Source organism: Macrosteles quadrilineatus, unplaced genomic scaffold, assembly GCF_028750875.1.
Source record: "Macrosteles quadrilineatus isolate MER2022 unplaced genomic scaffold, UCM_ALF_1.0 Scaffold_11__1_contigs__length_5352618, whole genome shotgun sequence".
In the NCBI taxonomy this organism is placed as follows: Eukaryota; Metazoa; Arthropoda; class Insecta; order Hemiptera; family Cicadellidae; genus Macrosteles; species Macrosteles quadrilineatus.
In genome coordinates this window covers 2,440,322-2,466,212 of record NW_026542604.1, presented here as the reverse complement: position 1 = coordinate 2,466,212, position 25,891 = coordinate 2,440,322, and the positions used below count along the sequence as shown (strand labels likewise).

The 25,891-nt window shown below is 35.9% G+C and overlaps 1 protein-coding gene across 1 annotated transcript in view; it reads right to left on the bottom strand.

Moving 5' to 3' along the window:
- LOC129004743 (non-canonical poly(A) RNA polymerase protein Trf4-1-like) overlaps window positions 1-25,891 on the bottom strand; it is a 44,104-nt gene that overhangs the window by 5,555 nt on the left and 12,658 nt on the right. Inside the window, exons 3-8 of the mRNA XM_054433350.1 lie at window positions 23,996-24,116; window positions 21,444-21,680; window positions 14,318-14,464; window positions 13,698-13,891; window positions 2,433-2,592; window positions 159-252 (exon numbers count right to left, since the gene is read on the bottom strand). Coding sequence (XP_054289325.1) covers window positions 159-252; window positions 2,433-2,592; window positions 13,698-13,891; window positions 14,318-14,464; window positions 21,444-21,680; window positions 23,996-24,116 — 953 coding nt within the window. The remainder of the gene's footprint in view (window positions 1-158; window positions 253-2,432; window positions 2,593-13,697; window positions 13,892-14,317; window positions 14,465-21,443; window positions 21,681-23,995; window positions 24,117-25,891) is intronic.

Genomic DNA, 25,891 nt, shown 5'->3' with positions numbered 1-25,891 from the left:
TTGTGATTGTTGTTATGAGTTTTGTGTCTGTCAAAGTAAGTTGAATTTTGTTTACTTAACATTAGAAAAAACAGAGACAGCTAGCACATTCCATGTTAGTGGAACCAACTTGATATTTGCAATTATATGAAAGAGATTAGCAAGCTTGGCCTACTTACCCAATTGAGGAGACGTGTTTCGAGGTTGTTGTCTCCATGAGTTGGTCACCTGGTAGTTGACCATTTTCTGTTTTGCATCACCACATTCTGAGTCCTGTAAAATAAGCATACAACTCAAAATGTTGCTCCAACTAAACTTCTAGCAAAAGAAATAATAAGTTACTTGCGTATAAATTGTATTAGAAATGTTTACATTCCGAGAAAATTTACAACTACAATGGTAGGTAGACTCTTTGGGAATTCAATATGAAACCTGATTAATGGTGATGACCAGTAAGAAATATTCCACATACAGTAGTGTGCAAAAGTAGCAGACTGGATTTGAATATGAGATATGCAAGTACAGTATCAATAATGGAGACAAGAAATACCACAAGAAACGTTTAAACTTTAATTTCCATTTCAACAGCCGAAATCAATAATACTTCATGATGTATACTACAAATGAGTCAACACCACTGATAATTTTGACAATTTTGCTTCAAGATTTGATTGGCAAGTTTGAACACTAAAATGCCAACATTGTTTCTTTCACTACCATTTTTTTAAATATAAACACCTGTGTATCTTTTCAAAATGCAAAGGCCGCAACTCTTCTATCATCGGTCTTCTATATACTAGTGACATCTTTTACATACACTTCATTCATCTCCTTTTCCTTTCCCTCCTCCAAATAATTGGGTATTATTCATTAATCAAGACCCAACTAGTTAATTTTGCTTAATATTTTATATCTCTCAAACTATATAGATAAACTAACTTTTCTATATTTGAACCTGAGATAGATCTGAATAATTTATATTATATTTATAAATATAATATTATTAATATATATTATTTATAAATTATATTTATAATAATTTGATAATCCTGAGAGTAATTTAAAACATGCTAAATTTCTGTAAGGATAAAAAACATAGAAATCATATTATAATTAAAATTTTGATTAATGATGGGCCGATTCCTGAATTGGTCGATTCCAATACCAATTCCGATTCTAAAATTTTAAGTTTTGATTCTCAATTCCGCACTCGATACCGATATATGATAAAAATTAATTTAATAACACATACAACTTATGTGTGCTTCTCGCTATCTCTATAAATAAAGGAGCATGTTATTTTTTTTATTTAACCTTTACACAATAATACAACTTACATTGCTATTGATTAAGGTTACATAGATTAGGTTAGCCTATGAGGAAAATAAGATAGGCTTCAAGACATGCATTTTAGCATATTTTATTAAATTAAATTGAGACAACAATCACCGGTTTAGGTAGGCCTAAAATGTTAACTGTTTTTGTTTGTATACGAATTTGTACATCTAGGCCTACGATGACTGTTCCATATTGCTTGAGTTATAAACTCTCAAAGTCATCTTCAATATTGTCATCATCAATATCACTTAAATTACTTTAAAGTCATGTAGTTCATGGGGATCATAATCTATTTTGAACAACTCATGACGCACGCACAGCAAACAAACAACAAAAGAACAAACCAAAACATAAACATAGGTTAAACCATCAATTTCCCTTTTGCAAACTCACGACAGCTGTTTCAGTTCAGTCAGAGAGAAACAACATATAACGATAAAATACATCGCTAAACGGCATCTCCAATAGTCACCATAAAGCCCTGAATTAGAACCTGCCCAATATGAGGTGGGCGATACTTATCAAGCTCTTAAGCTCTTAATGAAATGTACATAAACCCATCACGAGTTAGAAAACGCGAGTTATACTGGTACCAATGACTATACACACTTTATGTGTATTATATTTATATTCAATGCTTGTACCATCTGGCAACATTGCCCTCGATCTGACAACATGGTGGCAACTAGAGTTCTGTTGTTCTGTTATACTAGTTGTCACTGTTGTCAGTCTCAGTCAATTGAACACAACACGTCATTCATTGTGAAATGCAATGGCACTCATGAAATGCAAAGGCAAGCTATTTTGGATTATAAAACTATTACGAATGTGAGATAATGAACTTGGAATCTATATATATTAGCTGACTTCAGAGTATTCCAAATAAACTATGATGTGCCACTCTACAACCTTCAATGTCAGTTGAGTTTAGTATCTAAATTAATCTCACTTTTCAGAATCGGTATCGAGTATCAGTGATTCTTCAATCGGCCCATCCCCACTTTTGATGTTTGATTTTTAACCCCAAGAACAAACCCAGGTTGTGTGACCCATATAAGTTTCAAAGTTTTATTACTCAAGTTCTAGTTTGGGTTTCGAGATTAGAAATCACTCACTGAGTCACTAGAAGCAAAAGAAGAAACAGATCCCTCACTGCTACCACTGGATATGCTCATAGTTATACGGTTGTTGGATTTGATCACTGGGTATTTCTCTTTGATCCACCTTCTGTAGTTGATCACTTCATCAGTCACCATGACAACTCTGGCCAAAATGCTGAAACATCCCAAAACTTGTTGATATCACTTCAAATAAAATATTTCAAATACATGTTGTACTGTCAGGTGATCTTGTTTTTCATCAGGCAACACCAGGTTGGTGTTGTGAAGTTGTCAAAAACGTAAGTACAAACCCAAAAACAATGACACACAAACATTACACACAAATTTGGCCAATTAAAAAAATTATTGTGGATGGGTGGTGTTACTGGCAGATAGTGAATCATAACTACATGTGTCGTTATCGGAGCGTGTATACTTATCAACCCTACTAATATGTCTTTGTACTTCTATTACTGTAGGGCATTGATTAAATGAAGTGTACCGATTTAAAATTCAAATAAAAACCTCCAGTTTCCTGCAAACAATGAGCAAATTCAAACCAGCCAATCACAGCCTTGACCGTTAAAAATCTGAGTGGAAGGGACAACAAGATGGTCAGGATAAAGTCAGCTAGTTGGTGGTCGAGATTGGTTAGATAAACACATACCAGTTGGATCAGCAAATTATTAAAAGTTTGTTGCGTTTTGATCGCTTATCAAAATTAGAATCTTAGGCTAGGATTATACTAGGACGCTGGCGTCCGGGATGCTGGCATCCAAGAGGCTAGCGTCCCACCTCGAGCCGAAAAAAGACGTGATTTGTGTTGGGATGCTAGCCTCTCGGAATGCCATTTTATTTCAATGTTTAGTCACTTTTTGTTTATATCTATTTAAATAACATTAGGTTTAACGAGTACCAAGGTTTGATGCTTTAAGGGGGCTAATAAAGTGTGTTTTTTTTTGTAAAATACTGTATTATTAGGTTAGTATAGAACAAATTGGTTAAGTTTAATAAAAATCTATCCATACACAAGCAAATTCCAACACTTAACAAAATCGAATATATAAAATTCTCGTGTCACAGTGTTTGTCTGCAAACTCCTCCGGAACGACTTCACCGATCGTTATGAAATTTGGTGTGTAAATTCTGTAGGTATGCGAATCGGACGTAAACTATTTCCTGTTTCGAAATTCTTAAAAGGGCTCCGCCCCAGTGGCTCTGGAGTTTCCCATGTTAACCTTATGAGAAATGGAATTAGTGAATCTTAACAGCTGTTTCAATTAAACAAGTTGGTTCTGTTCTATGATGTTCAATAGCATTAAAGTTACAAGGATTACCAACAGGGTGCAGCACTATTATTTCTTTTACATTTATGACAACAGCTAATTTGCAACCAAAAGGTGAGTGAGCGTAGCGAACGAACTTCAACCTGGAGGCGAGTTAGCGTAGCGAACGAGCTAACCTGAAGGCAAGTGAGCGCAGCGAACGAGCTCCAACCTAAAGGTGAGTGAGCGTAGCGAACGAGCTCCAACCCAAAGGTGAGTGAGCGTAGCGAACGAACTTCAACCTGGAGGTGAGTTAGCGTAGCGAACGAGCTAACCTGAAGGCAAGTGAGCGCAGCGAACGAGCTCCAACCTAAAGGTGAGTGAGCGTAGCGAACGAGCTCCAACCCAAAGGTGAGTGAGCGTAGCGAACGAACTTCAACCAGGACGTGATTGAGCGATGCGAACGAGATCATCGTGAAAATTAAACGTAACGGTACTTTCTTTCCATCGGTCTGTCTTAGGGGAAACCTATAACTTAGGCGATACGAAGTTCGCCGGGTCAGCTAGTTTTCTATAAGAATAACATGGCAATTTTTAATATATACTCTTTTTTTAATTTTCTCCATAACTAATAACAGTACAAAAACACTCAAATATACTAAGTTATTTGTTTTTAAGCTCATTAAAATTGTCTAGAGAGAAATTATGATTTTTTTAGTTTTATGGGTCAAAAATTACAAACCCCCTTTTTTTAGCACATAAAACCCCGTTCCCAAGGTATGTTAATGCTGGTTCGCGAACTCATTCAAATTTATCCCACCCTTCACCTTAAAACCAAATTTCTTCAAAATAGAACAAAAGTTACTCCAGTTATCGCGTTTACAGACATATATATATATTTAATATTTAAATCTGTACGAACGGATGGTGTTTTTGGCCTCTGGGGACATCAAAATGAAAAAGTAAATCGGTCCCGGGCCTAGGTCTTACCATGCCACCTACGGTAATAACTTCGAGCTTTCGGTGGCTTTTTTTAGCATCCGACGCTAGCATCTATAGTATAATCGCCCCCATTTGATTTAATGCCCCGCTAGCGTCCCGGACGCTGACCTCTCGGACGCCAGCGTCCTAGTATAATCCTAGCCTTAACTTTGCAGGCCTGTATCTTTTAGAAAGTACAATTCTCGCAAAACAAGTTCTAAATAATTGATTGTATTATTTGAAATTCAATTTTGTCTAATTTTAAAACCGCAGTACCCGACCAAGGGAACGTGACAATTGCTTGATCCGGACGAAAAAAAAAATTTGTCGGCAAAACTTAGTACGGACGTGTAAACTTGCCACCGACTACAGTATTATTAAAAATAAGTTTATTGGGGTCAACCCAAAATGTAAGTAATTTCATTAATTTATATTAGTTATTAGTTCAATAGTTATGCACTATTGTTGAGACATTTTGCTGAGTTTAATTAATATTTAATATATGTTGCATTGATGTAAAATGTGTTGCAAAAGGCTGGCTTTGTATTGGCCACTCTGTGTAAATATATTAGACATTTATCAGCAAATAAATTATCTGTCGTATTCTGTTAATCTCAAGATTAAGTAACTAGAGTTTTAAATTTAATTTCTGATCATTGCATTGTATTATAACATTTGCCAACAAAGTTTATCACTCCAAATCAAATTCAGTGTCTGAACAATTTGGGGTTTATTAATATATTATGGGGCCTAAATATAATTATTAAGGCTAATAAAATTTTGGAGGAAGGCAAAGCAGGAGTAAATTCAAAATAATTCAGATTTATAGGCTGTCAGGTCGAGTACCGTTAAATTCAATAATTCTCACAAAGTTATAGTAGTTTACACAACAATTGCGTAAAGATAGTGTTAACGACGTGAGTAGAAAATTTAAGGTGCGAGCCTTGGCGAGTGCCTTCAAAACTTCTACGAGTGTCGTTAACACTATTTACGCGAGTTGCGTACACTACTTTACCTCCGACGGTGTTTTAATTACTAAAATCACTACTCATAACTTATAAGAGAGGTTATGTTTTTGTTTATAACCTCTAATTGCCACTGACAGTGATGCAACGAAACATTGTATCAAATACTAATTGCACCAATTAACAATTAAATTGGCCTGAACAGCTGATTAGTTGAATTTTGAATCATTACAATTTTGCTTCTCCTCTCTCAATCCTTGAACCTCATTGGTCCGTTACCCGTGTTGTTATGAGTAAAACTATGCTGTTATGAAAGTAAACAATGCTGTTATGAGATACTTTTCAATTCTAAGAACTGTACTGAAACGGCTACTTTAAAAAACAGTCGTAGGTAATAACCCTATGAGCTTAGCTCAGAGCTAGTCTGTCTTAACTGCACATGACAACAATGGTGTGATTTATTCCACCTAAAATCCCCACTTGCCGAATTAAACAACTGGTCAGTTCAGTTGTCTTATCCTTTTGGGTAGGCCTACTCTACAGCCTCAAACATAATTACTTTAAATAAACAAGAAATCGGTTATAAAACTCCAGGTCCCGTGCCAATCCTCATGTGTCAGCAACTGTTTTATTAAATTCCAATATCAACATAATCTGTTCAGGCACCCTTTTGCCATAGCATTTAATTTGTTTGGAGGATGGAAGTATGTTTATACTTAAGTAGATATTATCCGTTTGATAGCTTTGGGTTGAATTATTCCAGGCATATTTTGTTATATCAATCTTGTTCATTAAATTAGACACAAACAAAATAAACACTGGATATTTTGAGACAATAGACAATGATCTTTATTTACATCTTCGTTGAGAAAAGTACATGCGTCAGAATAATAATTAAAATTTGTTGATTTAATATGTTGTTAAAGCTGGTTGTCAAGGAATTCTTTTTCTGAGTAGAATGGCCTTTCTTGCAGCCATGTTGTTAATTGGTTCTTGAAACGGTGAGTTGGTTCATTTCTAAGTTGTTCTGGTAGGTTGTTGAAATACAGGGCCCCAAAGAGACTTAGATGGTGAGGTGGTATTGCAAAGCTTGAGGCGTTCCGTGTATTGTGATGGTGAATGTCTCTGTTTCTTGTTTGATTTGTGGAGATGGCATGGAGAATTGCCTCACGGATGTAAAGTGATGTCAGTGTGAGGATTTTTAGTTCCTTAAATGCATCATGACTGTTTTCTTGATATTGAAGGCCTGCTAGTCATCTTATAGCTCTTTTTTGTTGGATAAGGACTCTTTTTAGGTAGTTGTTGGATGTACTTCCCCAGACCACCAGACCATACCTGAGGTGTGACTCGACCAGGGCATGGTAGGCTGTTTTTGCAGTGTCCAGACCACCAACCTGCTTCATTTGCCTGATGACATGAATGCCAGAGCGTAGCTTCTTGCAGAGTTGGTCAATGTGCTGTTTCCATGTCAGTTTTGAATCCATGATAATGCCGAGATATTTGGTACTATTTTGTGCTTCTATCCCAGGGATTAATACGTTTAAAGTCTTTATTTTTAGTAGAGTAGTTCAGCTGAACGGTTTTCTTTTCATTTAGAGCCAATTCGTTTACTGTACAATATAGTTTAGTCATGTTGAAGGTTATATTGATGTTTCGGTTTAAAGTTTCCGTTGATTTGTCAGTTAGTGTGATGACAGTGTCATCTGCATACATTGTGGTTTGGCAGTATTCTTGTAGCCGGTCTGGTAGGTCATTTGTGAGGAGGAGGAACAGGACTGGTCCGAGAACTGATCCCTGTGGTACTCCTCTCCGTATAGGGTCAGTTTTGGAATGTATTTTATGGCGAGTGTTTTTTTCTACATACTGTATCTCAACTAGTTGCTGTCTGCCATTAAGATAGCTGTGGAACCATTGTTTAGACTTTCCCTCAATACCCAGAGCTCCCAATTTTCTAAGAAGTGTCTTGTGGTTAAGGCAGTCAAAGGCCTTGCTAAAGTCCAGAAACAGACTTGTGACTGAGGAGCCGTCTTCTAGTTGTTCATTATGTGCTCGGTGAGCTATATTAACGCAGTGGAAGTGGATCTTCCTTTAAGGCAGCCATGTTGCTGGCTGGTGAGCAGCAGGTTTTGGTCTAGATGGGATATTAGTCTGTTAAGGACGATTTTTTCAAAGATTTCAGAGAAATGTGGTCGGTATAAGTAAAATTGGTCTGTAACTTTTAGCATCTGTGTTTGGTCCACTTTTATATTTAGGGTATACCTTGGCAGTTTTCAGCTGTGTTGGGAAGACCCCTTGTTTGAGAGACTTATTTATGAGTGCTGTTAGTGGGTTAATCAGTTCATTTTTGCATGTTTTGACCAGTTTGGCTGATATTTCATCAGTGCCAGATGAAGTTTTTGGTTTAAGTGAGTCTATTGCTTTTAGTACTTCGTTACGTGTTGCAAGCTGAAAAGTTAGTTTGTTAGCTGTTAAAGGAGGAATTTCGGGGGTTCTGGTGTGTGTGTTGGTGTTGTTTGCCTGAAGTGTCCTTTCCGCGGCTGTAGCAAAAAAACTGTTGAGGTGGTTTGCTATTTTGATTGGGTCCTGTAATGTCTCCCCATCTACTAGGAGTTCCCACTCATTTGCTATACTGGTACTTGATTTTCTCTCATTATTTATAACCTGCCAGAGTGCCTTGGACTTGTTGTCGGCATTGCTTATATAGTCGGATGTTTGAGTTTTCCTCAAAGTCTTTAGTCTTAGGTCATAATCCCTTTTTCTTGCTGCGGTTTCTGCTTTATCTTCAGGTAGACCTGTGCATTTTTCTTTTTCCAGGGCATTTATATATAGATTTTTTAGTCTAGAGCATTCAGCATCACAGCAGTTTTTTTGATTGTGTTGTTTTCTCCATGTCATTTTTACTGGACAGGTCTCATTTAGTATTCCTTGGATAGCCCTGTGAAAGTTGTTATAAGATTCATCGACATCTTCTATGTGGTAGACACAATCCCAGGATTGTTCATGGAGCCTGGTTTTAAATAGATTTATGGTGTTTTTGTTGAGAGTTCTTCCTTTCTCCTTAATTGACTTTGTGATTTTTTCTGATGGTAGTTGGAGAGTGGCAATTTGGGCAGTGTGGTCTGAGAGTCCAGACAGGATAATGGATGTCTGGATATGTTTTGGGTCTATGTTTGTCCAGATCCAGTCTATTGAGGTTTTAGTTTCATGTGTAATTCTAGTAGGCGGCAGATTTAGTCTAACAATGTCAAAAGAGGATAGAAGATCTTCAACTTGGATGTTATCTGTGTTGTTTGCACGTTAACCAAGGTTGTTTACATTTATGTCCCCCATGATGACAGTTTTCTTCTTTGTGCGGAGAGCATATTCCAGCTGGATTGCTAGGATATCTAGCGCTTGTTCCAAATTGTCCCTTGGAGGCCTGTAGACTCCCATGACCTGGACTATTTCCTTTTTCAGTTTTATTTCGAAAAGAACAGTTTCACATACTAGTTCTGAGTCGTCATCACTTATCTTAAGTACTTTCATATAACACACTGCTTCCTTACCAGTGAAAGACTAAAATGTGACTCTCCATGTTGAGAAAGGGGCCAGTGGCCTCGAAATATCCAGTGTTTATTTTGTTTGTGTTTTCTTCTGTGTTCTGTAGTGAATGAAGTGGGATGCCTACATTTCTTAAGGTAAGCCTGCTTATCCCATCCTTTCTCACACCTATTCTCAGGCAATTAGCCCTTTCTCTCTAAACCTTGTTCATTAAATTTGGTTAAAATACTCTTGCAGTTGCTATTACAATAGACTCCCTCTTATCCGGACATCTTGTACATCGGTTTAACCAGACTACACTCGACGGATATGACACCTCTTTAACTGTACAATTTTTATCAGTACATTGGTTTAAACGGACTATCCCCAACTGTTTTGGATAATCAACTCTATTGTATTTCAACTGTTGGGTTATAAATTAAATTTAGATAATTTGTCCTAAATTTATAGGGTTTGTTTTTAAAAATGATTATGTAATAGGATGTAATAGGATTATGTAAAACATAATGCTGGTAATAGTGTTTGAAACTTTTAGCTTAAGTACTAATTTAAAAAGGCTTGAGAAAGTTCAAATTAATGTTAGATTGTGCTGTGTTGTCAGCAAATAAGTGTGGCCTTAATGTTAGGATATTCCTTTGAATAATACACTAGTGACGATAGAAAATATCAGTCTCCAAATATATAAGGTGAGATTTTAACAGGACAGTTATGCAAAAAAAGGCCCTAACCTAGAACAAATTAGTTCAAAGGTAAACTCTTCTGGAATGTGTTTGGGACACACTCCTTAACATTTCCTGAGAATTCCCAAAAAATCCCACTTCAGCAAAATCCGCCATCTTGGAAAATGGTGGCAAAACAAATCAAACTTGCAAGGTTTTACGGAAAATGTTATAACTACAGATTTATTCGACTTATAATAGTCGCATGAAGCTCAAACTACTCTAAAGAAAGTTTACTTCAAGAAAATAACACATTTATTGGTATTTCATAGTTTTAATATATAATAATTGTAGCTTAACACGTTCGCTGCTGAGCGCTAGATGCCGGGACGGCGCCAGTTGCTGAACTAACGCTCGGCCGCTGCGTGACATTGCCACCGATACACTGAATTACAGTAAAAACAACAGTAGTTATACTGGATGGCAATGTTCTGCAATAAAACTGGCTTTGGATATAGTACTAAGTGATTCTGATAGATAGCAGCACTACCCAGGTTACAGTCAGTAAAGTAGTGTCGCTATCTAGCAGGAAAGAGGTAAAACAAAGCCCTGTTCCAAACGACCCTGGTGGTGATTTGGGAAACTATATTTTTTATTGTCAGAAAAGTACGTCCGTACGAGCTGCAAAGAAATAAAGAACGCTTGTGACGTGCTGGCTTATCCATAGCAACGTTAAACAACAATGAACGGTGACGTTCTGGAACGTTCTTAGCTCCTGGCGCCGTGGCCCGGCTGACGTTCCGGAACGTCCGTAGCAGCGAACGTGTTAAATGCGATTTTTGTAATTTTAAATGTGTCTAGTTCATTCTTTTTCTGATTTTACGCCGTTAATACATAAATTAGGTATATACCACCCAGTTAGTTAAATGTAGAGCTTTAAATTTCAAACAATATGCATATGACTTTTGTGATATTAAGCCAACAATCACGCCAATAATAAGAGTTTGAATGCACCACCAGTATGCACAGCGTGTAGTGCCGTGGCGGCTCGGCACCGCGGCCGACCTACAACAATCATCCGCTAACCACTGCCGAATTCGCAGTCAAATATGTGGAAAACGTTGTATGATGTGTAATTTTATACAACAATGCATTTTTAATGAACGAAAATATTTGACCACATTCACTAAATACTTCTATATACAATTAATGATACACTAAATACAATTAATGATCAATTATGGTTTTCAAAAGACTTGATGCTAGTGATGGCAATCATACCTTATTACTTGGAATTTTGCAGACATTTATCATTACTTGGTTTGTAATAATTGGCTATGGCAAATGTCCGCAAAATTCCTACTATAATAATTAATTAACCTATAATAAGATATTTTAATTGAACAGGGTAATTTTGTTTTATCTTTTCATTGTTAAAAATTTTCATTGTGTCTTGCCGTTAAAAACTGCCCTAAAATCCTGCAATAATAACGATACCAATACACTAGGCTAAGAATAAATGCTCTTTACAGTACTTTAATCTTTTATTTTTATTTTGGATTAATAAAAAAATCTATTAAAAAATTTAAATCTGAATTTAACATAAATTTACGTTATTTGTATAAATACAAGAATAGGCCCTAGTCATGTTAAATCTTTTGATATCTGATACAATAATTACTTTATGGTGAATAATGTGAATTTTATACAATAATGCGTTTAAAAAGAATACGACATAGATTAATTTCATCAGATAAGACTAGGACGCATCACTGGCTGTGTATTCTAACCGGAATATGAATGAAAAATGACAGTGGGATTGGTTATATGATATGTTTTTTTTAATAGATGTATTAATACGACAACTGCCTTGATTAAACTACACACAGAATAAATATCATTTATGTAATCAATAAAGTTTAGTATTTTAAATTGTCTTTCTACTTTATTATTCCGGTTTCGATCTATGTTTTAATGTTTGTCATAAATATCCTTTATAGCTGTAATAAAATTATACGTTTATTTTCATTAGTAAATATTGCTTAATGTGTCTAATAATTGTTATTAAAATTAAACTTATGCACATTTAAAATGTTTATTCATATTTGAATTTTTTATTCGTGATTTTTTACACTTATTAAAAATCAAAGGACAATTGTTAAATTTTAAATAATTTAGGACCCACGTTAAACTTTGACTCTTAATTTCTCAACTACGTCGCTTGGTTCCCTCATGCATCAAGACATGCAATTAAAAGTAAAGAAAATGATATATTCTCAGCATAGTGGATAGGTAACGTTATTGTTACAGGTTACTGAAAAATAACTAATAAGCAACATGAAGCCAAGTGATTAACATTATTTGTAAAAGCAAGACAAGTTTTGAAAATTAAATAAAAAATGAGAAGATACTTTGAATCATTGTACACTAGAGGTTGTCCAGTTGTCGAAAACTCTATCAAAAATACGTAGGCCTACAGTTGGATTTGTTATCTAGAATCGGTTAAGGTATGAATGTTCACATGTCAATTTTTGAGGTTAAATCAAAACAAACAAACTGGCATGTTGTCAATTAGGGAAAATTTTGTATTACTTACGAAAGAATATTAATTTAAGATCAAATAAATTAATTTAGTATATACCATTGTCTGATTTATAACATTAAGTATTTTGGCTACTGCATTTTATAACAACCCAAACTGGAATCTTGCTTTAATTCATCCAAAATTCAACAACATTTGTATGTAAAGAACATTGATTCTCAGCCTAATGGATTAGTACCGTTATTATTGCAGGACTTTGGGGCAATTAAGACTATTAAAATTACCCTGTTCAATTGTAAATGTGTAAATAAAATCTAAATTCTTTGTCAAAAATATATCATAACAAAAGTTACAGGTAAATATTAAATATCTTATTATCCCTTTATTAATTATTATAGTGGTATTTTTGCGGACATTTGCCATAACTTGTTAGTAAAACAAAGTAATGATAAATGTCTGCAAAATTCCAAGTAATAAGGTATGATTGCCATCACTAGCATCAAGTCTTTTGAAAACCATAATTGATCATTAATTGGTTCCTGCAGATCAAAAACCAATAAAATTAGCATTGATCACATAAGAAGTATTTAGTGAATGTGATCAAATATTTTCGTTCATAATAAAATGCATTGTTGTATAAAATTACACATCATACAACGTTTTCCACATATTTGACTGCGAATTCGGCAGTGTTTAGCGGATGATTGTTGTAGGTCGGCCGCGGTGCCGAGCCGCCACGGCACTACGCGCTGTGCATACTGGTGCATTCAAACTCTTATTATTGGCGTGATTGTTGGCTTAATATCACAAAAGTCATATGCATATTGTTTGAAATTTAAAGCTCTACATTTAACTAACTGGGTGGTATATTTACCTAATTTATGTATCAACGGCGTAAAATCAGAAAAAGAATGAACTAGAGACATTTAAAATTACAAAAATCGTATTTGAGCTACAATTATTATATATTAAAACTATGAAATACCAATAAATGTGTTATTTTCTTGAAGTAAACTTTCTTTAGATAAGTTTGAGCTTCATGCGACTATTATAAGTCGAATAAATCTGTAGTTATAACATTTTCTGTAAAACCTTGCAAGTTTGATTTGTTTTGCCGCCATTTTCCAAGATGGCGGATTTTGCTGAAGTGGGATTTTTTGGGAATTCTCAGGAAATGTTAAGGAGTGTGTCCCAAACATATTCCAGAAGAGTTTACCTTTGAACTAATTTGTTCTAGGTTAATCGCTATCTGTCCTGTACTATATTTAGGCTTTCTAAAAATGATATTGACAAACAATGTGACAATGATATCACATCTAGCAACTCACCTTGTTACGTTTGCATCACCCGCCGTAGGATTTGAAGGATTTACAGCTGTTTGAAGAGCGAGGTAAGCATACTCAAAAGCGTTCTTAACCTGCAAAGCTCCATATGATCCACGGCCGATGTCATTGCCAGGAGTGAGGGGGTCTTCTATACACAACATTGATGGGCGGTGTCCATCAATCATGTCTTTTTGGACCTAAAATACAAAATTACATTGTTCAAGTAAGGTGATAAAAGGATCCGGGAAAATTTCAATGACAAGTAAAAAATAAACACAGTTCTAAAAAAAAATCGCCTAATATCAATGTTATTTGCTATACTCAAAAATATCACAGATCCTTGATAACAGGGAACATTGAAGGGCATTTTGAAATGGTGTATTTTTGTGTTGTAATAGTGTAACTAGAAAGATTCATTGTTGAGCCGACATTACCATAAAGAATGAAAAATGGGTGCGACATGGGTGTCACTCCACAGCTAACTAATAATCAGTTTCCCAACCACAATATCTAAAAAAGCAGCAGCTCAACTACAAAGTTTTTAAAATGACTAATTGGTAGTTGATTGTTAACCAAAGATATGAAGCATTTAAAAATTACAAGGGGAAAAGCATACAAATTACCTCTTCTTTGGCAATATAGGTTCCTCCGTCTTTCACTCTAATGGCTGTATTCATGTAATTGAATTTTCGGCCATAAAGTTCAAAGAACTCTATCAGCAGGACTCCCAGATTGGCTCCATATGATTCAGTTCCTTGTCGCGGATGTAACTAGAAAAAAAAACAGCAAATATGCTACTAAACTAAGATAATCAAAACTATCTTAAACTGAACATTAAACTACAATATAAATCTGGAGCTTTAGGAATGTTGCTATAAAATAGCATGAATTGCTAATAAAAAAGTGTTGAGTATCCTAAAGGTAAATGTTATAATATTTGTTGTTTCATATAGGTTGTTTAGTATGATTATACTAAATAATTAAGAACATTAGTACACTATCAGCAAGTTGGTTGTTCTCTTTTAACCCTTTGAGTGCCAACGTCCGGGGAACCGGACGTTTTTAAAACGAGCCAAAAGTGCCGACGTACGGCCGACCGGACGTTTTTAGAACGAGCCAAAGTGCCAACGTCTGGCTGACCGGACGTTTCGTAATGATCGAACAGTTGTCATAACAACCGAATGGATACTCGGATTCTTTTAACCCATATATTAACATTGAGTCGAAAGTTACTAGATGCGATACATCGATTTTCGTTGGTCGAAATATCGAAAATTCTATTTTTACGAAATTTTAACCTAAAAATCGCCAAATCGCGCTCGGCATTTTTAGCGCGACTTTCGGGAAAAATCATCGGCATTTTTTGAGCGTTACTTTTATTTCTCGCCTGGCACTCTAAGGGTTAAACTACAAAACACCAAAGGTAGGCTAACTATTAACAATAAAATACTCTCGCTGTAGCAAACCTGCAGACTAAGCGGTTACATTTGCCTGATGATTATATTTTCACTAAAATATCTCCTTTAAAATGACATATTTATTTCCCATCTGAATAATATTAGTTTATCGAATGTTTTGTTTACTTTTTAGTTTAGTCTGATTTGTGAGTTCAATAAATTCAGTTTTGTTAATTATGTTTCAATTTACTAAACTGGCGACGAGGATAATTGGATAGGTAATGGATCTCAATAAGCCTGATCGTTTTGACCCCCATACGAATCCTGCAAGTGTCGCACAGCGTTGGGGTACGTGGATTAAGCAATTTGAGAGGTATGCTTTAGCTGCAGACATTACCAATGATGTAAGTAAAACTGCACTACTACTTAATCTAGCTAATGAGGATGTGGCTTACATTTTTGACAGTTTACCACAACCTAATGAAATAACGTACAAAAATGTTATAAAACTATTAACTGACTATTTCGCTCCTACCAAAAATGTCCTTTTTGAAATATTCAATTTTAGGAATTGTCATCAAGCAGAATCAGAGTCGTTTAACTCTTTCTATTCTCGACTAAGAACATTAGCTGTGAACTGTGAATTCAAAGACTTGGATAGGGAATTAATTATGCAAATTTTGATTGGATCTAGAAGTGATGAGTTAAGGAATAAAATTTTGAAAGAACCTACTATAAAACTTCAGGATGTTGTTATTGCAGCTAAGTCAAATGAATTATTTCAAACTCAAAGTAAGGAACTTTCTTTCAGTAGCTCAAGTTTTGCTAATGCACATAAAATTGACCATTCAAACAGGAAATTTGTTGCATTTTACAACAATCCAGCTCACTCTGTTACACCTAATGTTTGTCTTGGTTGTGGACTAAGACATTTTAGAAGGGATTGTCCCCATCTTCAGACTACTTGTAATATTTGTAAGAAAATTGGGCATCTAGCACGAGTTTGTAAAGGAGGGAAACCACGCCCCAAAGAATATTTTAGCCAAAAACACGGATCAAAGGGACAGCGGGCTCATGAAGTTTTGTCAGAGGAAACCAATTGTGAACAAGAAGAAACGTTTCCACCTCAATCAAATAACGAAACAACTGAATACGTCCAGGAAGTTAACTGCACTAAAGTACCGGAACTGTATAGGCTACAACTAACTGTCAACATAAATAATCACAAAGTTCTAATGGAAGTTGATACTGGTGCAGGTGTTTCTATCATAGGAGGAGAACTATGGAATTCAATTTCTCATAAAAACTGTAAACTGCAACCTTCTCCTTGGAAACTCAAGGATTACAGTGGTAAACCTGTAAGTGTTTTAGGTCAGACTAAATGTTTATGTGAAATACGGTAAGTTCAATGGTTTCCTTCCGTTAGTCATAACTGAAGGTAATAGAAATAGTTTATTCGGGCGTAATTGGCTAAAAAGTCTTAAAATTGAAGTAAACGGAGTACTTTCAATCAACTGTCATGAATCTGAAGTTCTTAGTAAAGCCCAGCTGGATGTTCAACATCTGAAAAGTGAATTTTCCGATGTATTTTCAAATTCTTAGCGTGCTATAAAGGACCTCCAATCGAACTGAAAATTGACCAGAATTATAACCCAATTCACTTAAGAGCGCGCCCTTTACCTTATGCATTGCAGGCCTCAGTAGAAGAAGAGCTGAATAAGTTAGTTAATCAGGGAGTGTTAGAACCTGTTCAGGTATTGGATTGGGCCACACCAATTGTTGTTTCCGTAAAAAGCAATAGTAAAATACGAATTTGCGGTGATTATAAGGCAACGTTAAACAAAGCTATCCAAGATCATCTGTACCCTATTCCACCAATCTCTCAGCTCTTAGCAAAATTAAACCAAGGGAAATATTTTGCTAAGTTAGATTTAGCCCAAGCTTATCAACAACTGGTTGTTGACGAGAAGTCGGCACTAGCCCAGACACTAATTACACACAAGGGTGCTTTTAAACCAAAAAGACTACAATTCGGTATTAGCTCAGCTCCATCTATATTTCAACATTTTATTGAGGGTTTGGTTTCGGGCTTGGACAATGTAATCCCTTACTTTGATGATATTTTGGTTAAAGCAGGAACAATACATGAATTGATTACCACATTAAGACAAGTATTCACTTGTTTTAGAGATGCAGGGATTACACTCCAAAGCGAAAAGTGTTCTTTGTTATCTACATCAGTTGACTTCTTGGGATTTATTGTGAGCTCTGACGGAATTCGTCCTAACCCGGACAAAGTCAAATCCATTCAAGATGCTCCTGAGCCGACTAACAAGGAACAACTGCAGGCATTTTTAGGTTTACTTAATTTCTATCACTGTTTTTTACCCAACAAAGCCAATGTTGCAGAACCTTTACATCGCTTATTGGACAAAAATGTTAAATGGCGGTGGGAGGAAAAACATAAACTTGCTTTCAATGCTTCAAAGAAGCTCCTTTCTTCCGATAGTATACTGGCTCATTACAATCCCTCCAGCCATCTTATACTAACTTGTGATGCATCTCCTTATGGTATTGGTTATGTGCTTAGTCAGGTTCGAGGGGAAAAGGAAGTTCCAATTGCGTTTTATTCCAGGACAATGAGTCAGCCAGAACGAAGATATGCTCAAGTAGATAGGGAAGCACTTTCCATCATTAGAGGGGTTAAAAAATTCCACAATTACTTATATGAGAGGCATTTTGAAATTAGAACAGATCATAAGCCACTTCTGGGTCTTTTCACTGTGGATAAACAAACACCAAACACACTGTCACCTTGAATGATTCGCTGGAGTATCCTTTTAAATGGATATGACTTTGATCTTGTATACAAACCGGGGATTTCTATTCCGAATGCTGATGGTTTGAGTCGTCTTCCATGTTCCTCCAATGTTGTTGATCAAGAGATAAATGAAGTCTTGAATGACGTGCTATACATTGAATCCGATGAGGTTAAACCAATCACCGCTAATATAATAGCAAAAGAAACAGAAAAGATCCACTTCTATCTAAAGTACTATTATGGACTCAACGTGGTTGGCCAACTCATAACTCAGATCTCAACCTTTCATTTCTCGTCAAAATTCAATTTCTCAATACAAACAATGTTTACTTTGGGGAACTAGGGTGATCATTCCATCCACTCTCAGGCAACAAGCTCTGAAGGTTCTACACATGGGACATGAGGGCATTGTTCGAACAAAGGTGTTGGCTCGAAGCTATTTCTGGTGGCCAAAACTTGATCAAGACATAGAAAACATAGTGAATTCTTGTCAAGCATGTCAACAAAGTCGTCACAACCCTCCAAGAGCAACAGTTCTTCCCTGGGAGAAAACGAAACAACCCTGGTCTCGTCTCCACATAGATTTCGCTGGGCCCTTCCAAAACAAGTTGTTTTTGATTGTTGTCGATTCTTTCAGCAAATGGTTAGAAGTAGTTTAGGTGCCTTCTACAGATTCAAGATCAACTATAAAGGTCCTCAGAAGCTTTTTCGCAACACATGGTGTTCCAGACACAATAGTATCTGATAACGGGTCGGCTTTCACTTCACTAGAATTTCCATCGTTTAATGAAAGCAATGGCATCCGCCATGTCGTGGTTGTACCATACCATCCGTCATCGAATGGTCAGGCAGAAAGGATGGTCCAAACGACAAAAAATTCTTTGCGACGAATACTTCAAGATTGGCAAAAAAGATTGGCTCAGTTCCTAATATCATCTCATATAACGCCAAATTGTTCTACTAATATGTCACCGAGTGAACTGCTGTTCGGAAGGCGTATTAGAACCATCTTAGACAGAGTTCAACCAGATTATTCTTCAAGTGACAAAGAAGAGAAAATCTTGGATAAAGCACTTCACGATTACCAACAGTCACCTCAGAGGAAATTTAAAGAAAATGACTCCGTATTTGCAAGAAACTATAATCAGCGAGGACCAAAGTGGATTCCTGTTAGTCACTAGAATAACCGGGCCGCTGAGCTACCATTTGATAACAAAAGAAAGCATTGAAATACGACGTCATATCGACCAATTGAGACCTCGCTCAGAAACATCAAAAGCATCTACTAACTCACACTTGGATAATCCTGAGAATCTCCAGTAAACCCACCGTTCCACCCACTACTCCAGAATCCTATTCAAATGAGAACACCAGAAGCACATTATATTACTCCAGTGCAACCACCATCAATGGTTCACAATCCTATTATGATGATAACACCAGACGTACAACCAATGCGACCATCAGTGATGCAACAATCTCGCAATTCCTTTAGTGGTATAGAAGGTTCAATTAACCCTCTTTAAGAAGATGCTGTTTTCAACGTTTCTGGTTTAATTCAAGACTCCACTAGCATGAGCACGAGTCCACAACCTGTTCGGACTCGTGTCTTTAGATCAAACTCCCAAAACACTTCAATGAGCATGAGTCCTCGACCTGTTCGTATCCGTCGACCACCGGCATATCTGAAGGACTACTTAACGGGGGGAGGAGTGTTATGTATCAAGAAATAAGTCCATATGTTTTATTTATAACATCTGTCAGATGACTGTTTATATTATTATGTTTTGTTTACTTTTCAGTCTAGTCTGATTTGTGAGTTCAATAAATTCAGTTTTGTTAATTATGTTTCAATTTACTAAATAAGGTTTGCTCCTAATAGGTAGGGGAAAGGTGCTTTCCAATCAAATGTCAAAAGAATAGAGTGAAATAAATCAATTTGCCTTATTTGGTCAAAATATATCCATAAACAAGCAAACTACAATAGTTTACTTATTCCCCACAAGAATAACATGGGAATTTTCTCCTTAACCATTAAGCGCATAACAACGCTTCAATAAACAAAATTATTAATTTTCAAGCTCTACAAAATGTTTTAGAAATTAATTACAAAATTTTAAACTTTTAGGGTAAAAAATGGAAAACCCTATTTTTACTGCATTATTTTTACTGTATACAGTACCCCATTAACCCCCGGTCCCAAGGTCCGATCATGCTGGTTCGCAAACAACTAGTTTGAATAAATGTATGTTTACTTTACTTGTATTTACCAAATTTCATCAAATTAGATCACTTTTGCTCGAGTTATTGTCTTAACTGACACACACATATAGGCCTACATTTATGAATTTGAACATATGGTTGTTTTTGGCCTCTGGGGATCTCAAAACAAAAAATTAAATCAGTCCCACCTCCAGGTCTTAACATGAGACCTACGGTAATAGCTTATTCCCTTTATGGGAAATTTGCTAAAAAAAGTTAGTAGGCAGCGAAAACTTACAACAGATTTTCTATACAAGTTGTAGCTGTCACCTTGTACATTTTATACAGCAAGACTCTAGCTCATTCAGATCAGTTTGGTTCGGACTGCCAAAAATATACAACTCAATACCTTGTACTCATGAAAATGCTTTCTTTAGTTTAGACCATTGTAAACAACAAATTAGCTACATGTGTTTCACACATAAAGAATATTCTATTATTGTTTGGTGTTGCCAAAGAAGTTTTCATACTTCGCACAAATTTGTTACTTGGCATAAATCCTCTGGAGAGGGAGTCTATTGTAGGCCTACACTTTAGTAAGGTTATTTTATCTTATATATTTAAAAAATTTGGTTTTTCTTTGCTGAGTTCGTTTGGCTCTTCTACCCGACCGATTTTCATGATTGAGGTCTCAAATTGAAGGTATGCACGTACAGATTTGCCATCAAGCATCGGCATAAATGTATCTATAATCCCACTCGGTGTATACGTAAACGAAATTTGCTCCCCACGTATTTCTTATGGGAGTTAAATTTGGCTTTTCTTTGCCAAGTTCGTTTGGCTCTTCTACCGACCGATTTTCATGATTGAAGTCTGGAATTGAAGGTATGCATGTACAGATTTGCCATCAAGCATCGGCATAAATGTATCTATAATCCCACTCGGTGTATACGTAAACGGAATTTGCTCCCCACGTATTTCTTATGGGAGTTAAATTTGGCTTTTCTTTGCCAAGTTCGTTTGGCTCTTCTACCGACCAATTTTCATGATTGAGGTCTCGAATTGAAGGTATGCACGTACAGATTTGCCATCAAGCATTGGCATATATTACATCATCGTCTCCCACAGTCACTAAAATGTGATCGTCGTCTTGTGCGATCGCAGCATCAATTCTTGTCCCAAATGCTATTTGATATTGGGCTACAAATTAATCCAACAAAAGGTTTATGTTTAGTCCAAGACCAGCGTTGGGTCTGTTCCCTTCAAAAGAGGTAAGGATTTTCATTACCGTAAAAATACACACTTAAGAAATAATTATGTTTATTGTACCTGTAAGAAACTGATAGTCATCAGTATTAGACTGTATGAGGAGATGCCACCAGTGAAGACCTCGTTGAGGTTACGCTGCAAGAGGAACTGTTTTAGCACTAGCACCAGCTTGGCCAGGACTGGGTATCTGTTGCGGTACTCCTTTATCAGCTGAGCAGACTTAACACCATTATTCATGTTAAAACTAATGTCCACCTTGACATCACACACCTGGTCCGTCAGCTTGATAATAGGAACCTGCAGATTACATGTCGTATTAGAGGAAAGTGGAATATGCTCCACTGCTCAAAACAGATTTTGGATAATTTGTTTCTACTATTTCTTTTCATAATAATTGTTTGGACTAATTTTTCATGGAATTAAACAACAAATTTACTAACACTACTGTCGGGGAAAAAAGTTTAGACACTCGAGTTTGGAGCTCTACAGAAAAGTAACCTACTAACTTAGAAAAACATGTAGTATATATAAATTTTCGTTGTTTTATTCTACGTATTCCTGTGAAAACAAAAATTTTTTAGCTCGTTTAAGAAATTTTTTATGACAGTCGGAAGGTAAAAACTGCCTGTTTTTAGAGTACCAAAAACCATCTTATGACTTTGAAAATTCGCACAATGTAAACTAAACGTCAGAACTTTATCAAACTTTAATACAATATGGACACATATATAATGAATTAATATGTGTAGTTTCAGAATTTTTACTCTACCCAAAAAGTTTTTGTTGTAACTTTTGTAAATCAACTTTTTCTCAAAAACGGCAAACGCTAGAAAAAAAATTAAAAGCTTGTTTCGAGGGTGATTGTTTTTGTATTTGAAGTATTTATACTGCTGAACCAAATTGTTACGCATGTTATTTATATAAGTTAACATTTAATTTGGATAGTGCAGAGGCCGAATACGGCACTTCCAGACCGCCACCGGCTCTGACTGGGCGCATACCCCGTACAGTGTTGCCAAATTGAACACCTGGACACTGAGCAGCGATGGGCTGCGAACTGTTGAGTCAAAACTGAACAGCAGTTATTATTAATTATTAACCATTTCCCATCACCTTTTCTAATGAGGGCTTTGGACCTCCAACGTCACTCCCACACTTCTAAAAAAAACATATAACACTGACAATCATTGCATATTCCGAATCTGACAATTTAGATTTAGCACCTATATTTGGGGTGGTAATACTTTCGACCCTTTGGAAGAATGCAAAACATGATATTTCCTGTGAGTCAGTCGGTGACAACACTGCGTGAATCACCTTACGCTCGGTCAAGGTCCATCGTGGCAACACTGCACTGGATTCCTGAGCGGGCGATGGCGTCTGCACCCCTTGCAGGCGCGAGATCATCCAGTTTTTTGTTAATTTATATAAATAACATGCGTAACAATTTGGTCGAGCAGTATAAATATTTCAAATACAAAAACAATCACCTTCGAAACAAGCTTTTAAATTTTTTTCTAGCGATTGCCGTTTTTGAGAAAAAGTTGATTTACAAAAGTTACAACAACAACTTTTTGGGTAGAGTAAAAATTCTGAAACTACACATATTAATTCATTATATATGTGTCCATATTGTATTAAAGTTTGATAAAGTTCTGAAGTTTAGTTTACATTGTGCGAATTTTCAAAGTCACAAGATGGTTTTTGGTACTCTAAAAACAGGCAGTTTTTACCTTCCGACTGCCATAAAAAATTTCTTAAACGAACTAAAAAAAATTTGTTTTCATAGGGATACGTAGAATAAAACAACGAAAATTTATATATGCTACGTGTTTTTCTAACTTAGTTGGTTACTTTTCTGTAGAGCTCCAAACTCGAGTGTCTAAACTTTTTTCCCCGACAGTAAGCATTTTACTGTATATCTAACTTAAAATGATTTGCGATTTTGAGGTATCATACAACATATTTTATATTTCTAGGTAGTGAAGGGGATCGGGGCTTTTAGGCAATTAGGGTGATAGTGAGTGTGCGTGTGTGAGTCGGGTCTCTCGCAGGTAGGGCCGAGCTCCAGCCGCTTTCAGTTAAAAATCACAGAGTATAAAATGTTAAAGGAAAGTCCTGTGGTGAATAGTTCAAACATTATTTGAAAAGGAATAGACCATAGGTTCTTTAATACTTTTCATTGAAATGGCGACCATACAAAGTAGGTATTTTAAGCCAAGTATGAATGGAGATGAGTGTAGAATGAGTCATAACTAGATTACCTTGTTTAACTTGAGTCCAGGGGCTATAATTGATTAAATGTTTTGACCTTATATGAGACTCTAATAAAGCCGTTTTAAATTTAAAAATAAATCGATAATTATTCAACTATAAAGCTTTGTTTTCAAACCAGTATCACAAATTGTAAAAAATAAGTACAATTTTAAAACACCACTGGTAAACTTAAAAGTAAAGAATGTGATGTGTCCACCCAACTACAGGTCTCTGTTTGCACTAAGACTTGAGAAGGGTACCAGAGAGGTATACAGGTAGCCTATAAGGAAGTGATAAAACTTTTGGTATTTTCAATATATTTCCTGAAATAGATTATTATACATTTATATACTTACAGATGCCTTGTCAAGGACTCTGACTTGGCCTGTTTTGCTTATTTTCGAGTCCAGTAAAGCGTTCTCCAGTGTATGAAGAGGCAGCTGGGTCCAAGAACCGATCACAACAAGGTCAATATCACTGAAAATTGAATGAAGCGTCAAGCTTAAAAATAGGTTAGACAAAATTACAACACAGTTAAAATTAATTTGTGGCACTAGTCAATTTGCAATTTTAAAAACACAGCAGCATGTTTTTACAGGATAAAATAAATAGAACTCTGACGGCAACGCCAATAACTTTAAGGATACCAGAGTAGACATCTTAATTACTAAGTGCTAGAGCGCTGTAAGCTGTAGCAAAACTTCCATGCAAATGGAAAGTAGGCCACACAAAGTTTAATGAACCATTCACAATGTGGTAATTTCAAAATTAGGCATTTAGACTATTTCCGCTCCAAGGTTTTTATACTAGGTTACTATAGTTTATATGACTAAAAACTGAAAGCAATTTATTTTATCAATGACTTGATCAATTTACATTTCCTTTCATTGTAAACCTGGCGACAATTTTTTTTTTTTTTTTTTTCAAGTAATCAAGTACTTTATTGGTCATTAAATAATCATTGATTACAATAGACCTCGTCAGAGACACATATATAAAACAATAGCGATACATTATCACAGTCACATTTTAGCATACTAAATAGAAAGGCTTGCATATCACAGACGCTACAATAAATAAATAGCTGTACAGTTAAATAGATAGAAAAAAACATGCATAGAGTTATAAGATTAATACTAAATAAATATAATGACAGTCAGAATAAATATAATGACTAGAATATCATGTTGGCACTTTCTACAAAAAACTCATTCAAGTCATAACAGGGATGGTCCATAAGCCATTCTAACAACTTATGTTTGATTTGTTTGCTTGATAGGCCTAGCCAGGTGTTAGGAAGGGCGTTTACAATTTTAATAGATACACTGCAGAAACTCCTCTGAACAGTTGCTAATCTAGTATAGGGCCTATCAAGTGCCATCCTGCCTCTTGTCTGATGAGTATGAAAAACACCTCTTTATGCAAACAGATTTGGGTTGCTCGTTACAAACATTACACATTCAAGTATGTACAGATTTACAACTGTAAGGATTTGTTTTGACCTAAAAAGAGGTTTACAATGTGCGTGCCGCCTAGAGTTAGTTAAAAGCCTAATTGCCTTCTTCTGAATCTTTAATACACTATTAATATGAGTTGAATTTCCCCACAGCAATATTCCATACAGCAAATGGCTTTGAAAAAATGCAAAATAGGCACATCTTACATACTGCGGTGGTACAAAATCTCTTAGCCTCCTAATCAGAAACAATACTCTGGACAACTTACGACTGACACTTTTTATGTGATTCTCCCAAGTTAAACCACAATCTAGATCTATACCTAAAAGGTTGACGCTTACAGACATTGGTTTCTCATTGTCGGGAATTGCACCTAGCCTAAAAACAATTGACTGTGTTTTGTCTGAGTTCATGTTAAACCCATTTACATTAAACCAGTGCTTTGCGTCATTCAAAACTAATGAAGATAATTGAGTGAGTTCCTTTATACTACAATGACTAGTTATGAAAGTTGAATCATCAGCATACATCAGGGATCTACAGCTCAAGTTATCGTCCAGATCATTTATCATTATTAGGAAGAGCACAGGTCCCAGGACCGAGCCCTGAGGAACTCCTGAGGTGACATTCCTCACAGAGGACTTCATCCCTCCAATCTCAACGAACTGTCTGCGCTCTGACATATATGACCTGAAAAATTCCAGCTCTGCGCCACGAATACCGTAGTAGTCAAGCTTGTTGAAGAGTAAGGAGTGTGGAACACAATCAAATGCCTTACTCAAGTCAACTAAGGTC